The 15,845-nt window shown below is 40.4% G+C and overlaps 1 protein-coding gene and 1 long non-coding RNA gene across 4 annotated transcripts in view; one reads left to right on the top strand and one right to left on the bottom strand.

Moving 5' to 3' along the window:
* The window catches only part of LOC105552168, a 6,221-nt gene extending 1,344 nt beyond the window's left edge, over window positions 1–4,877 (bottom strand). The window contains exons 1-2 of one of the 2 annotated variants that reach the window (XR_001007956.1): window positions 4,274–4,877; window positions 480–1,185 (exon numbers count right to left, since the gene is read on the bottom strand). This is a non-coding gene — a long non-coding RNA (uncharacterized LOC105552168). Of the gene's footprint in view, window positions 1–479; window positions 1,186–4,273 lie in introns of those variants that run through there. The other variant, XR_001007955.1, reaches the window with a different exon arrangement.
* A 52-nt stretch (window positions 4,878–4,929) lies between these two features.
* Window positions 4,930–15,597, top strand: ZNF230 (zinc finger protein 230). 2 transcript variants are annotated; one of them, XM_011997729.1, is made up of 5 exons: window positions 4,930–5,112; window positions 8,664–8,746; window positions 10,458–10,584; window positions 10,752–10,838; window positions 11,930–15,597. In XM_011997729.1, the coding sequence occupies exons 2-5, from the start codon at window positions 8,732–8,734 to the stop codon at window positions 13,123–13,125; spliced, it is 1,425 nt and encodes a 474-aa protein (XP_011853119.1). In that variant the 5' UTR covers window positions 4,930–5,112; window positions 8,664–8,731; the 3' UTR covers window positions 13,126–15,597. The 2 variants fall into 2 exon arrangements, with proteins under 2 accessions (XP_011853119.1, XP_011853118.1); XM_011997728.1 differs by lacking the exon at window positions 8,664–8,746 and having other exon boundaries at window positions 5,071–5,112; window positions 11,930–13,306.
* The last annotated feature ends 248 nt before the right edge of the window (window positions 15,598–15,845 follow it).

Raw genomic sequence — 15,845 nt, forward strand, 5'->3', positions numbered from 1 at the left:
CCAAGCTGAATAGCCGTTATGAATCATCACTTCAGCTCCTGATTGGTCCCCGGTCAAGCTGAATAGCCCTTATGAATCATCACTTCAGTTCCTGATTGGTCCCAGGCCAAGGTCCCAGACCAAGCTGAATCACACTTTCTCCAGGACAGCCCGCAGGCTAAGCGCATTCCTTCCCCTTCTCAGTCCATAAAAACCCCAGATCCCAGCCTCGTAGTGGGCAACTTATTTGGGTCCCCATCTCCATTGTGGAGAGCTTTTTTTCTTTCACTTTTTAAACTTTCACTCCAATTTCACCCTTGTGTCCGTGCTTCTTAATCATCTTGGACATGAGATTAAGAGCTCCGAGTGATACATCACAAGAGAGACTGCTACAGTGTGGTGCATTTGTGAGACTACAACACATTATTAGCAATTTGTAAATAATTGTTGATGATAGTCACCTTTAGTGCTGCAGAACAGTATAAATTCTTCCTCTCTACCTCTTTTGTATCTGTTAGCCAGCCTTTGGCCATCTCACCTACCTCCTACACTTCCTTGCCTCTACACCCACTGTTCTACTCTCTACTATGAACTCAGCTTTTTTTAACTTCCATATGAGTGAGGTCAGTATTTCTCTTTCTTTGCTTGGCTTATATGACTTAACGATGTCCTTGAAAACTCATCCATGTTGCCACAAATGATAAAATTTTGTTTCCTTGTTATGTCTAAAGAGGATTCCATTGTGTATATATGCCACCTTTTCTTCATTCATGTATTGATAGACACTTAGGTGGATTCCATATCCTGGCTTTTGTGAGTAGTGCTACAATGAACCTGGGAGTGCAGATACCTCCTCGACATACTGATTTCCTTTCATTTGGATATACCAATAGTGGAATTGCTAGATCACTTGAATTTATTAGGCTTCAGAAGCTCCACATGGGAGAGAAACTATAGAAGTATGGGGAGGGTGGTATGTGCTTCATTCAGGCCTCAAGTCTTCAACTTTAGAGTGTCCACATTGGCGAGAAGCCTCAGTAATGTATGTAATAAAGTTTTTACTCAGTTTTCATGACTACAATCTCACCTAAGCATTCACAAAGGGGAGAAACATTAAAATCTAAGGCACATAGAAAGCAGTTCCCTTTGAGTTCGTATCTTGTAAATTATCACAGAATCCATGCTGATGATACATTTCATCCAGTCCTGTAGGAGAAAAAACATTTAAGTTAAAACCTTTTTCAGCCATAGCTCAGCATACCCCAGTGGTCCTGGGACTGTCATAGTGGAGAACCCTTGTTAAGTTGTGCAGTAGGGCTTCAAACAAAAGTTTGACAGTTACAGTAATTCAGGAGGCCGGCCTTAGAACAAGAGTTCATTCATGCATTTACAAAACTCTAATCATGAACATATCAAAGTTGATTACCACTAGAATGTCAGCGACATGTGTTTTCTGCTGTATCTTCACAACTTTTAACACTGATTATCATTTTGTGTTCACTGTGTGTTAAATGAATCAAAAGGAGCAAACATGATGTTTTAAAATTGTATCTAAGAGAGGAAATATACAAATAATTCAGGGACACCTGAGTTGAAATGCAGAGTACACTAAATACTGCAGTTCACAGCATTATTTTGATAATACCTGTTCCCACTTGGTTCCTGTCTTCCCCTCCTCCTCTATTCAGAAGTTGCATTCTTAGTATTTGTGGCTTTGTTTAGTGTTCCATTGGTTGAATACAATATAAATTCAACAATAATTTGTATTTTTTCTTACAGGCTGAAAACATTTTAATAAATTCAATAAAACATCTTAATAATTTCAAAAGTCTAATACCATAAAAGTCTTTTCCAATTATAATCTAGATCGCAAAAACTGAAATTCAATCACATCATGAAAAGTGGAAAATTCACAAGTATGTGGAAACTAAACAACACACTCTTTTTTTTTCATACTTTAAGTTCTAGGGTACGTGTGAACAACGTGCAGATTTGTTGCATACGTATACATGTGCCATGTTGGTGTGCTGTACCCATTAACTCGTCATTTACATTACATATATCTCCTAATGCTATCCCTCCCCTCTCCCCACACCCTACAACAGGCTCCGGTGTGTGATGTTCCCCATCCTGTGTCCAAGTGTTCTCATTGTTCAATTCCCACCTATGAGTGAGAACATGCGGTGTTTGGTTTTCTGTCCTTGCAATAGTTTGCTCAGAATGATGGTTTCCAGCTTCATCCATGTCCCTACAAAGGACATGAACTCATTCTTTCTTATGGCTACATAGTATTCCATGGTGTATATGTGCCACATTTTCTTAATGTAGTCTATCATCGATGAACATTTGGGTTGGTTCCAAGTCTTTACTATTGTGAATAGTGCCTCAATAAACATACGTGTGCATGCAACACACTCTTAAATAATATGTCAGAGTAAATCAGGAGTGAAATTAGGAAATACCTGGAGACAACTGAAAATGAAAACAATGGCCCAAACTTTTGGAATGAGGCAAAAGCAGTAGAAGGAGGGAAATTTATACCTACAAATGCTTATATTAAAAAAGGAGAACTGACATCCATAGCCTAATTTTATTTTCATGAACGAGAAAGAGAATCTTACAGAAAGTGATTAGGAGGGAAATAATAAAGATTAAAGTATTAATAAATAAAATAGAGAAGAAGAATACAAAGAAAATCAACCAAACCAAGAGTTGCTTATTCTGAAAGACTAACAAAATTGTGAAAACTTTAGCAGGACTGACTAAAAAATAAAGACTCAAGTAACTAAAATCAGAAACAAAAGTGGGGACATTATTACCAATTTTTACAGAGGTGAGCCACAGCACCCAGCTGGATGTTTGTATATGGTGTAAGGAAGGGGACCAGTTTCAATCTTCTGCATATGGCTAGCCAGTTATCCCAGCAGCACTTATTGAATAGGGAGTCCTTTCCCTGTTGTTTTTGTTAGTGTCATCAGTGACATGGTTTGGATGTGTCCCCACCCAAATCTCAGCTTGAATTGCATCTCCCAGAATTCCTATGTGTTGTGGGAGGAACCCCACAGAAAGTCAGAATTATTAATTAAAAGGGAAACAGAACTAAGAATTTAAAAAATTCACAGCCTATCTACTTTGGAAAAAAATTAGAAAGCCTGTTCTGGATAAAACAAGGATAGAGATAAGCAATCAATTTATGAGATTAGTTTGGATTGGTCATGTCAACTGAAGGCACGACCTGCTGTCCAAAACACTAGAAGAATGACCCCAAAGGCATCTCAGAGATCATAGAGGCTGCTTCTCCCATCACAGACCCAGAGTGCAAGGACCTGGGGAGCAGAAGGGACCTTTGATACCAAGTGCCCCTAGGCTCAGTTCCCTGCATGCTAAGATTGAGTGTGTCAATACATTTTATCTTTCGGGAAGGCAGAGTAGATCAAGGATACAGCTATAACTGGCTTATGAATAGTGATCACTCAATTTTCAGAGACTGGATGTTTGGCATCATAAGGTTGGCACAGTCACCTTGTTTTTGTGTCTAAACAAAATTATGAAAAGTTTTTAGTTTAGAAAAATAGATAAAAAACAGCAGACTCCATTTTTTTAAAAGAAGAATACTGATTTATAGGCCAATGTATGTTTATAGGGAGAAAAAATCAGGTTACCTTCAAAAGAACAGGTTTTTAGATGAATTGTTTCCTAATTTAGCTTTATACTATTATTTTTTAAACCAATGCCAGTTTTTAAATTGCTAACTATAATAAAGAAATTATGTTTCACCAAGAAATAGGAAGAAACTTAAGAAAAAATTTTTTTAATTATTGAGGTATCTGTTGCCTAGGCTGGAGTGCAGTGGTGGCCTCATAGCTCACTGCAGCCTCACTCAAACTCCTGGGCTTCAGCAATCCTCCCACCTCAGCCTCCTGAGTACTTGGGACTTGTAGTCCCAAGATCAGGCCACCACGCCTGGCCACTTAAAAAAAAAATTATAGAGATGAAGTCTCCCTGTATTGCCCTGGGGGGTCTCCAGTTCCTGAGCTCAAGGGAACGTCCTGCCCAGGCCTCCCAAAGGGTTGGCGTTACAGGTTTGAGTCACTGCACTCGGCAAGGATGAAACTCTTAATAAAACATGCTCCCTCACCTATAGAATCTTCCCGTTTTACTGCATTTACAATCTCAATGTAAGACTGATATCAATGCCTAGCACTTTATCAGTCATTATTGCTCTGAGGTACTGAGCAATTCACTACATTCGCTGAAATTTGATGTTTCTACATCTAAGGAGAAATACGAATACCATGAAAAGTTTATGGGAAGATAGCTATTCCATGACGACACCGCTTCTCCACTGGTAGTTGTGATCTCAAATGGGGGTGGCTTTTCCTGCCAAACCAGTGGTCCCACAGCTTCTGGAGTAGCGGCTGGTGTTTTCATGCTCCTCATTGCCCCTGCCAAACCATTCCACCTGGCTCATCCTTTAAACCCTTAGTTTTAACCTCCCATCGTCAGGTTATCCTAATCCTTGAAGACTTGATCTCCTCGTTTGTTCTCTTCCCAATAACACTCCTGTCATCGTGGGAGGCGTTTAGACTTCAGGAATTCCTGTCTATACAATATTTTGGTTCAAAGACTCAGGGAGAGAGAAGGACGACTCACAGGGTCACAGTCCACATTCCCCTCCAGGCGCTCAGAGATATGGGATACGTTTCCGGTGGGCATTGCGGTGTGTGTAGTCAACGACCACCGCGGAGTCCAACACTTCCTGCTGAAGAGTGAGCTTATAGACATTTTCCATTCGCATTGGAGGAAGTGGAGTCCAGACACATTCTGAGCCGCGGGCAGGTTGGCGCAGGCGGGTGGACGAGTGAATTCTGGGAACTGTAGTCCATCAACTTCATGGAGTGGAGGTTTGACGCCGGCGGTTGAACCGGGGAATTCTGGGAAGTGGAGTCCAGACGCTCTGTGGAGGCGCGAGCGGTTCCGGTCTGTGAGCCTGCGGTTGCTGCTTAACCGCGTAGTTTGAGCCATTTCTGCGTCTGGCTGGCCCTTCTGAACTTGTCACCTTTGCTTGGGGTCGCAACGACCGGATGATCGATGATCCAAGCAAGGGAAAAGAAGCCTTGGCGGAGAGCGGAGGTTTGGTGGGGCGGGGAATGGGGTTTTGTTCCCGTCCACGAAGCTTTCTGGGATGGGAGTGCTGTGCTCGCATCCCGAGGGGTGGAATTGGCGGGATCCTCTGTGCCCTGCTCCGAGCGTTTCCAGAACTTTGACCTCGCTCAGCCTGCCTCCCTCCACCCTACGTGTGCGACCTCTTTCTCGCAGTATGACGTGGAGTGTTACTCAATGTCCTTATACTTTCCATTGCTATTTTTTGTAATGGGGACATTAGAACCATCCTAGTAGAATCGTTTTTGGGAACTGAAAGAGGTAACGCAAATGAGAACCTTAAAGCAGCCCCTGTCACTTGGTGACTGGTGGTCTCTTTTTAACTTCCCGAAGAGGTCAGGTCCCCGGGTGGGGTCATAGCTCCACCTGCAGGGGCCCTGGTCCTTCTCCCTAATCCCTGCAGGACGCTGGATGATCCCAGGAGGCCTTCTGACCTCTTTTTAGGAAAGCCAGAATTGCGTCCGCCTTCCGCGAAGGGCGGGGAGCATTTAACTTTTATGGGGGACCGCGATGCAGTCAGGGTATTTCACAACTTTCGCCTTCCCCAGCCTGACCTTTCTAAAAGAGCCACAGGGAGGGGACTTCTTGGCTACTGAGGGCAAATCTCTATGTGATTGGTCCTTGACTTTTTTCTTTTACAGAGATGTTCACCTCAACGGAGAGTGTGTCCTTGGGCATGGGTGTTGATAATCATTAAGCCGTAATTGGTAGCTTCATTCTAAGTGCTTTATACAAATAAATTTAGGCCACACTAGGGCTCTGTGAAGTATTGCTTTTCCCAATTTTAAAGATGAGAGTGAGACACAGGGTGCATAGCACCCAACTAGTGAGAGGTGGAGCTGGGGTTGGAACCTAGGCAGTCCAGGTCAGAGCCTGAGTTGATCATCTCTTGGATACATTCTCATTGAGTCAGAGGAACTAGCTGGACTCGTGGGGAAAGCAAGTTAGGACTTCATTGAAAGAACTTTGAGAGCAAGGCTCATGGGCTTGGACTTCTAGGAATTTAAAAAATTTTTTCTCAACTATTTTGTTTCACGTTTTCCAAGTATTTCGTATTGTTGTGGAACTGTATCATTGTGGACCAGTCTGAAATGCGAGAAATAGGAGTAGAAAAAGTTTTTAAATTACCCAAGAATCCAAGATGTAAAGATAGTAATTGTTAAGCTTCTAATTGATTTCTTTTTAGTCTTTCTTTGCATCTATTTCTCTATTTGTTTATAAACATTTTTAAAAATTGTTATATTTTAATGTATGTCTTTATAGAAAATTTTAAATACTGCTAATAGAAATAAACTAGTGAGGCTGGTTGCGGTGGCTCATGCCTATAATTCCAGCATTTTGGGAGGCCAAGGCAGGTGGATCATTTGAGGTCAGGAGTTTGAGGCCAGCCTGGCCAACATAGTGAAACCCCATCTCTACTAAAAATACAAATATTAGCCGGGCGTGGTGGCACATGCCTGTAGTCCCAGCTACTCCAGAGGCTGAGGCAGGAGAATTGCTTAAACCCGGGAGGTGGAGGTTGCAGTGAGCCAAGATCACGCCATTGCACTCCAGCCTGGGCAACAGAGTGAGACTCAAAAAAAAAAAAAAAAGAATAAACTAGTGAACTGCCATATTATATCATGCTCAATTTTATTATTCCCATTATCCTTATAACTACTTCCTGATATTTAAAATATTTTCATTTTTATATCATTTAAAAGCTATAGAAAAGTTGCAAAAATTGCATAAGGAGTTCTCATATACTCTATCCAAATTTGCCAATTGTTTACATTTTTCCTGGTTGCTTTGTTGATGACCATCAGCCAAATACCACCAGTAACATAACTAACCAGAGACAGCTGACTATAGCTTTCTGCAGCAAGGAAGCCCACATACCATGGTAAATGTGGGGTGTTTTGGTAAGAGGTATTTAGGAAGGGATGGTATAGGGTTTCACATAACATGCTAGATAATATTAGATATTAAATAATATTGTTATCTATTACATATCAGATCTGTTAAAAGACTACTAGTAGTTGTAGTATTACTCATTAGATAGTGGTTGGATAGCATATTACCTGACATCCTGTTATCTAATTTGTAGTTACATATTTAAATTTGTTCAATTTTTCATTTAAAGTCCTATGCCAGGCACGGTGGCTCATGCCTATAATCCCAGCATTTTGGGAGGCTAAGGGGGTGGATCACCTGACGTCAGGAGTTCGAGACCAGCCTGGCCAACATGGTGACACCCTGTCTCTACTAAAAATATAAAAATCAGCCGGGTGTGGTGGCACACGCCTGTAATCCCTGCTACTCGGGAGGCTGAGGCAAGAGAATCACCTGAACCCAGCAGGTGGAGGTTGCAGTGAGCTGTGATCACACCACTGCACTCTAGCCTGGGTGACAGAGCGAGACTCCATCTCAAAAAATAAAAAAATTAAGTCCTTATGACTGTCCCCTGCTCCACCCTTCACCTGCAATGCCATTCAAAGTCAAGTTTATGCATTGTCTTTAGTAGTCACATTCCATAGTTTCTTTTGTCTGGAAAGATTCCACAGTCTTTGTCTTTTATAAACATGTTTTTTTTTTTAATAGGAAAGTTATTTTGGAGAAAGTTATTTTGGAGAAAGATGTTCATTTGGAGTTTGATATATTTCATGTTTAGTTTCAGATTGTGTATTGTTGGTAAGGATATCGCACAAGTGATGAAGTTTCCTCTTTATTGCAACATAACATGATGTTGGTTTGTCCCTTCACTGGTGATCTCAACTATGTGCACTTGGCCAAGATGATGTCTTTCAGATTTGTCTGCTATAAAGTTACCTTTTTTTAAAAAACTAAAGTTTCTTATTGGAAGATACATTATTAGTGAGCATTCTACTAAAGATGAGCTTCTGGTTCTCTTCATTTATTCATTTGTTTGTTTAACTATAAATCTGCCAACAATATGGACTCAGAATTCAGTCTTATGAAGGTAAATGACATGTGGATTAGCAATTTTTTTTCAACTCTGTTGATGTATATTTTACATAAAGCATTCACTCATTTCAGGAGTACAGTGATCTTTAGGAACTTCGTAAAGTGGTGTAACCATCATCATAATTCAGAGTCCCCCAGTTGGACTCTGTGCCCATTTACAATTAAACCTCATTCTCACCCCAAATCTGGAGCAACCACTAGCTTACTTTTCCTCTATGTATACATTTGCCTATTCAGACATTTCATATAAATGGAATCATATAATCTATGGATTTTTGTGACTGGCTTCTTTCTCTTAGCATGTTTCCAAGGTTCATGCATGTTGTAGCATGAGTTGGTCCTTCATTCCTTTTAATTTCCAAATTAGATTCCATTATATGGATATGCCATGATTTTTCTATCCATTTACCCAGAGGAAGGCATTCTGGTTGTGCACAGTTTTTGGGTTAGTATGAATAATGCTGCTGTGATCATTCATAATACATGTCCATGTTGCTACACAGCATCCCCAGCCACCTTTTCATGTCTCTCTTTTTACTGTTTCTGGCATTTTCCAGGCACGATTCCACCTTCCTTCATGCTCCATTACTCAGGACTCTGAAGATTTCAAAAAGTAGGAGGAAAAATGACCATGTTCAAGGTGAGTAGAGCTCACCTCTCTTGCTATTAAAATTCCATCTTATTGCTCATATTGTCATACATTTTTCTCTGTCTTGGGAAGACAAGACAGAGAAGGAGGAAAAGGGCATTTGGGACCTGTTATGTGCCAGTTGCTTCCTTTGTCTCTTTTTTGTTGGCTTCGCATTTGGTTTTTGGTTTTTGTTTTGTTTTTTACCATTACATTATGGAGTAGAAAAATTAGTAGGAAAGAACAGTGCTCCCACTTCTTTACCTCTTTGCTCTCAAATTAGCCTGTTTTTTCTTCTTGTGCTGTTCCTTGTAAATTTGTGACTCTATTTGTATTGATGATGGAGTTCCTTGTGTCAAGAGTACGCTATACACCAAGATAACATGTCCTTCTGGTTTTATTCATACTTGTCCATCAGATAGTTATTCCCCCTTTCTGTGGAGGCCTGTATCACATATGTTGGCTCCATCCCTCTTAGATGCCCCAGGGACCCTCTGACCCACTTCACCCACTTCCTGAGTCCTCTGGCCCTAGGAATGAGCTATTACTTAAGGTGTCTCAATCAGCGGATCATGCAGCAAGCTCCTGTGTTTCCATATTCTGTCCTCTCTGTCTCAGTCCGTGCAGCCAGCTCACATCTGTGGAGGGGTGGCCTGTGTCCCGCTTATCATTCTGTCTTCTTTATAAATCATCAAGCTGCTGTCCAGCCAGCGTGTACCCCCAGGCTGCCATCACTGCACTGGGCCAATTGCCCAGGATATAAGTGCTCCCCCTTTGCTGGTCCAGAGTTCTGTCAAATTGGACCCTGCTGGCTGCACCAATTCCATGGAACAGGTTCACTAGTTACAGACTTGGCAAGCCCACCATGAGAGAGCACACTCATATATGACAAATTACATAAAGCAGATTTATTACATATAGGTAGCAAGGGGCAACAGAAGCCTATGATCCACTGTGAGCCAGTCCCCCAAGGCTCAAGAAAGCTGCCTAGAGTGGGTGGAGTCACGACTGCACATGCCCCATTTGCACCATTGCTGAGCTACCCCAAGAGGCAGCCTGTCCCAGGTTATATGCCTCAGGGGCAACATTACTTACTAAGCAGTTCCTCCCTAACTCAAGATACTATCTTTTATGGATTGGACTAGGACCAAAGAAGGTATAAAAATAAAAAATAAAAATGAAAAGATGTTATCTTCCCTAGGAAGGACATTGCATAACTAGCATATTTATGGTTATTCTTGAGACCTGTAAACAAGAAAGTGGGGAGAATGGATCCAAGGCCACTTTGAAAATAGTTACTTAAAACCTGTTAATTTGGCAAATACTAAAGAAAAGTGATAGCATTCAGGGTTTGGGTCTGAGAGAGGAGGACAATAAGCCTCAACAAACAAAGCTGAGACTGAATTGCTCATTGTTGCTGGGGCAACTGGGGTAATTGGCAAGATTCATTGAAACCTATATAGGTGTAGCCCAGGATGCACCATTTGAAATCCTAAGGGGTTACTTACAAGGAGACTCAGTAAGTGCACAAAGTAAAAATACAGGCGGTCTTTTTCATGATTGCACTTCTGGTGGAGCTCAGGAAAATCATTGTCAGGATACAGACAGAATGAGTGGGCAATCTATAAGTTGACCTCCACTTCTCTTCTCCGCCTGCTTGATGCTGCTCCTCCCCCAGTAGTCCATGGTCATAGGATTGAGGTTATGTATCTTGATGTTGTAGGAGGCAGTGACCTTCAAGGATGTGGCTGTGTTCTTCACTGAGGAGGAGCTGGGGCTGCTGGACCCTGCCCAGAGGAAGCTGTACCAAGATGTGATGCTTGAGAACTTCACAAACCTGCTGTCAGTGGGTGAGCATAGGCACCCTCTGTAATGGAACATCAGGCCCCAGGAGTGGCTTTGTATCCTAGAGTATTCAAGTTTGTGTATGCAGTGGGAACCTAAATTTCCAATAAATTTTACCTTGATATTACCTAGAATGAATTGGGATTAAGCACATGACTTTGCACATTCACAGGGCATCAACCGTTCCACCCTTTCCACTTCCTAAGGGAAGAAAAGTTTTGGATGATGGAGACAGCAACCCAAAGAGAGGGAAGTTCAGGTAAGAAGCAAGCAACTGTGCATCCCTGTACATGACTTGCCCATTTGTTTTACTTCTGACTGTGCCCACTTACATCACCCTGATCTAAATTGCCCAATCTCTTTCCTGGTTTATTATAACCCCTTTCTGGCTGTTTTTCCTGTTCCCTCCCTTCCACCCTGACATCTATTTTCCTCAGAGCAGCCAAAATGATCCTTGGGAAGTGCAAGTCAGTTTTCCACTCCTTGGTCCAAAAGCCTGTATGGTTTCTTAATGTTATTAAAGTTACAACCTCTTTATTGGCTTTTAAAGACCCTGTGGTCTGTTCTTCATCCCCTGCTGCCTCTTGACTACATCTGTCCTCTCCCCCTTGCACCATCTTTTCCAGCCATGTTGTCCTCCCTGCTGTTTTTCTGTCCTGTCATGGCCACTATATTCCCTGTTGCTGGTAACAACAGACTTCACAGATTAAACAACAAACATTGTTGTTCTTTCTGACATGGGGAGGATGGTCTCCCACCCCTCACCCTGGAAATGAGTGGCCAGCCACAACCCTAAATCATATTGTTTCACTATCCAGAATGATCCAGAATTGGCACCCTAACAAAAAAAGTCACTCTCCTCCAGCATGATATGTCAGGATCCTAGAGATTACCCCTCAGATGCTGAGGACAAAGTCCTGACTTCTTTTTACTTAGGGTAACTTCTATATAAGGATATATAACATAAACACAGACATATAAACTATTGATTTTGTTATTGCTTTTCCTTAAATTTCCCTTTGATTTATATTTCACTATGAACATTTAGTAATTTATCATGCAATTTATCATGCAAGATTTTTGACCAGAAAATTCCTTAGAAATTGTAACTAATTAAATGTATATATTATATCAATTTTTTAATTGAGTCTATTACTTCCATCAAGGATTTTACCTATGAGATATGGTGGGGTTATAAATTGGTCACATACAAACTAGAAAACAAGATGCATGGGGAAAACATAAACTGAACATTCATTAAAGTTGAATGCCATATCCTAAGTGTGAAATCTTAAAAACAGTGAACAAAGGCTTCATTTGTCCACATCTCTTCATTCTGTGTCCTTATAGGAGGCAAGACTGTTGTGGAAGCAGGACCACATGAAGACTGCCCTTGCCAGCAAATCTGGGAACAAACTGCAAGTGACTTAACCCAGTCTCAAGACTCCATCGTAAATAATTCTCACTTCTTTGAACAAGGTGATGTCCCCTCCCAGGTTGAGGCAGGACTATCTATAATTCACACAGGACAGAAACCTTCACAGAATGGGAAGTGTAAACAATCCTTCAGTGATGTTGCCATCTTTGATCTTCCTCAGCAGTTACACTCAGGAGAGAAGTCTCATACATGCAAGGAGTGTGGAAAAAGCTTCTGTTACATCTCGGCTCTTCGTATTCACCAGAGAGTTCACTTGAGAGAGAAACTCACTAAGTGTGACATGCGTGATAAGGAATTCAGTCAGAGCTCATGTCTGCAAACTCATGAGAGAGTCTACACTGGAGAGAAACCATTCAAATGTGAGCAGTGTGGGAAAGGCTTTAGATGTAGAGCAATACTTCAAGTTCATTGCAAATTACACACAGGAGAGAAACCTTATATTTGTGAGAAATGTGGGAGGGCCTTTATTCACGATTTCCAGCTTCAGAAACATCAGAGAATTCATACTGGGGAGAAGCCATTCAAATGTGAAATATGTGGTAAGAGCTTCTGTCTTAGGTCAAGTCTTAATAGGCATTGCATGGTCCACACAGCAGAGAAACTGTACAAATCTGAGGAGTGTGGAAAAGCCTTCATTGATAGGCTAGATTTGCATAAGCATCAGATGATTCACACAGGACAGAAACCATACAATTGTAAAGAATGTGGGAAGAGTTTCAGATGGTCCTCATATCTTTTGATTCATCAGCGAATCCACAGTGGAGAAAAACCATACAGATGTGAGGAGTGTGGGAAGGGCTACATTAGTAAGTCAGGTCTTAACTTGCACCAGAGGGTCCACACTGGAGAGAGACCTTATAATTGTAAGGAATGTGGGAAGAGCTTTAGCCGGGCTTCAAGTATTTTGAATCATAAGAAACTCCACTGCCGGAAAAAACCCTTCAAATGTGAGGATTGTGGAAAGAGGCTTGTACACTGGTCATACTGTAAAGACCAACAAGGAGACCACAATGGAGAAAACCCATCCAAATGTGAGGACTGTGGGAAGCGCTACAAGAGGCGCTTGAATCTGGATATAATTTTATCATTATTTTTAAACGATATGTAAGTTGTACACATTTATGAGATATGGTATGAAATTTTAATATGTGTATATAATGTGTAACGATCAAATTGATGTAATTAGTGTATTACCTTAAACATTTACCATTTCTTTGTTTTGGGAAAATTCAAAATCCATTGTTCTAGCGATTTGAAAAGAAACAATAAATTATTGTTGATTATAGTCACCTTTGGTGCTTTAGAACACTAGAATGTATTTCTCCTATCTAGCTGTACTTATGTATCGTGTTACCCAATCTTTGGCTATCTCACCTAACCCCTACACTTCCCTACTTCTAGAACTACTGTTTTACTCACTACTTCTATGAAATCAACTTTTTTAGCTTCCATATGTGTGTGAGGACAGTTGGTATTTATCTTACTTTGCTTAGCTTATATTGTTTAACATAATGTCCTCCAAAGCTCATCTGTGTTGCCATAAATGACACAATTTTGTTTTTTTTTAATGCCCAAAGTGTATTCTATTGTGTATGCCACCTTTTCTTCATTTATCTATTGATGGACACACAGGTGGGTTCCATATCTTAACTGTTGTGAAGAATAGTGCTCCAATGAACATGGGAGTGTACATATCTGTTCCACATACTGATTTCCTTTGCTTTGGATATACTCAATAGTGGGATTGCTAGATCACTCAAATCTTATGCCTCAGGGGCTTGACATAAGAGCAAAACTATGGAAGTGTGACTAGGGTGGTATGGCCTCATACCACCTCAGGCCTCAAGTCCTCAACTGCACCAGAATGTCCACGTTGGACAGAATCCTTAGTAATAAGGTGTGTGATAAAGTCTCTGCTCAGTTGTCTATAATCTCATCTGAGAGTTCACAAAGGAGCAAAACATTAAAAAGCGGCATATGGTAAGCACTTCAGTGTATGTTTATATCATAATTTATCACAGGCCATAATGGTGATATATTTCATCCAGTCTTGCAGGAGAGAAAACATTTAAGTTAAATTCAGTGTTTCACCATAGCTCAGCATACTCCCATCATCCTGGGACCATCGTAGTAGAGAACTCTTGTAAATTGTGCAGTAGGGTTGCAAACAGAACTTTGACATTTACACTTGTCATTCAGGAGAAAGGCCTTAGAATAAGCGTTTGTTCACACATTTACAAAACCCTAATGATGAACATGTCAAAATCGATGACCACTAGAATGTCAACTACAGGTACCTTGTTTTCTGCATCTTCAGGACCTTAACACTGATTAGCACTTACGTGTTTAGTATGTGTTAAATGACTCACAAGGAGAAAATACAATATTTTAAAATTATATCTAGGAGAGGAAATCTACAAAAAATAACTCAGAGACACCTGAGTTAAAATGCAGAATATACTCAGTACTGCAATCCAAAGCATTATTTTGGGTAATATTACCCTATCACACTTGGCAGCTGGCTTCCCCTCATCCTCTGTTCTGAAGTTGGATTTTTACTACTCGTGGCTTTGTCTAATGTTCCATTGGTTGCATACAATATAAATTCAACAATCATTTGTAATTCTTCTCACACTACAGGCTGAAAATGGTTTGTTAACTTGGCAATAACAGTCCACTGCATATTTCACAATTACATTTTTTCAACAGTGTTAAGGCAAAATTTATAGTAATTTTACATGGCAGATGTAGTTACATTGGAAAAAACTTCCTCAGTTCTGAATTCACATGATTTCTTGTGTATTTTCATGCAGGCTTTGATATGATGGCCTTCTAATTGTGGTAGCATTTATTTTATCAAACAACTCAGGTAGAAGCTATGCCAATTTGACAATTTTTGGAAACCTAACCTAATATTCTCCTCCTATCTCTATGAAATACTAAGAGAAACCTATGAGAGTTCGGTAGTTTCATCAAATGTATCCATGATTGGGGTAGGAGTGACATTTACATGCTCTTCTTTATTGTTGGCAGTAAAAATAAGTCTTTTGTAAGCAGGGTATATCAGAATGTATAAGGTACAAGTGTTTTACCTGGAAATGATGGGATAGGAAATTATCATTATGATGTTAAAACTGTGAAAAGTAGAAAACCACGTGGATGATATCACCCCATTTTAAAATGGAATAAGTATTCTACAAGAATTTATGTGAAAAGCATTTATTCCTATAACATGAGACCAATAAAATGATAGCACCAGACATACAGTAAAAGGAGAAAAACATAATGTGAGCTTTGTGAAATCAGACTGTAACCTTCATAACATAATCAAATATCTTTGTGTGTTTCTGAGACTTTTTAATGTGTATATACGTAATTTGTGAACAAATATTCTTTCCTCTGGCAATGAATATTTGCTGCTGGTATTTTTCCATTTTATAATTTTATGCATTTTTAGATATCTCAGTGAACATCAGTTTTATCAAAGCAGTAAATTTTGTTCAATAAATTTGCAAACTTATTAATGTTAATCACTTAACCTATCAGGACTCAGAATCTCAGAATAAAATTGCTCTCTATTGTCATATGATGTAGTTCACAATGACTAGGGTCCCGGAAGTAATTTCAAAATGAAATATTCTCTAGTTGAGCCAGGCGCGGTGGCTCACGCCTGTAATTCCAGCACTTTGAGAGGCTGAGGCTGGCGGATCATGAGGTCAGGAGATCGAGACCATTCTGGCTAACACAGTGAAATCCCATCTCTACTAAAAATACAAAAAATTAGCCAGGTGTGGTGGTGGGAGCCTGTAGTCCCAGCTACTTGGGAGG

The sequence above is a fragment of the Mandrillus leucophaeus genome, unplaced genomic scaffold (genome assembly GCF_000951045.1).
Source record: "Mandrillus leucophaeus isolate KB7577 unplaced genomic scaffold, Mleu.le_1.0 Scaffold546, whole genome shotgun sequence".
Lineage (NCBI taxonomy): Eukaryota > Metazoa > Chordata > Mammalia > Primates > Cercopithecidae > Mandrillus > Mandrillus leucophaeus.

Coding starts and splice junctions, on each gene's coding strand:
- ZNF230 (XM_011997728.1), top strand. CDS start 5,071: ATGATCCAAGCAAGGGAAAAGAAGCCTTGGCGGAGAGCGGAG. Junction 5,113..10,457: donor AGCCTTGGCGGAGAGCGGAG/GTTTGGTGGGGC, acceptor TTGATGTTGTAG/GAGGCAGTGACCTTCAAGGA. Junction 10,585..10,751: donor CACAAACCTGCTGTCAGTGG/GTGAGCATAGGC, acceptor GCACATTCACAG/GGCATCAACCGTTCCACCCT.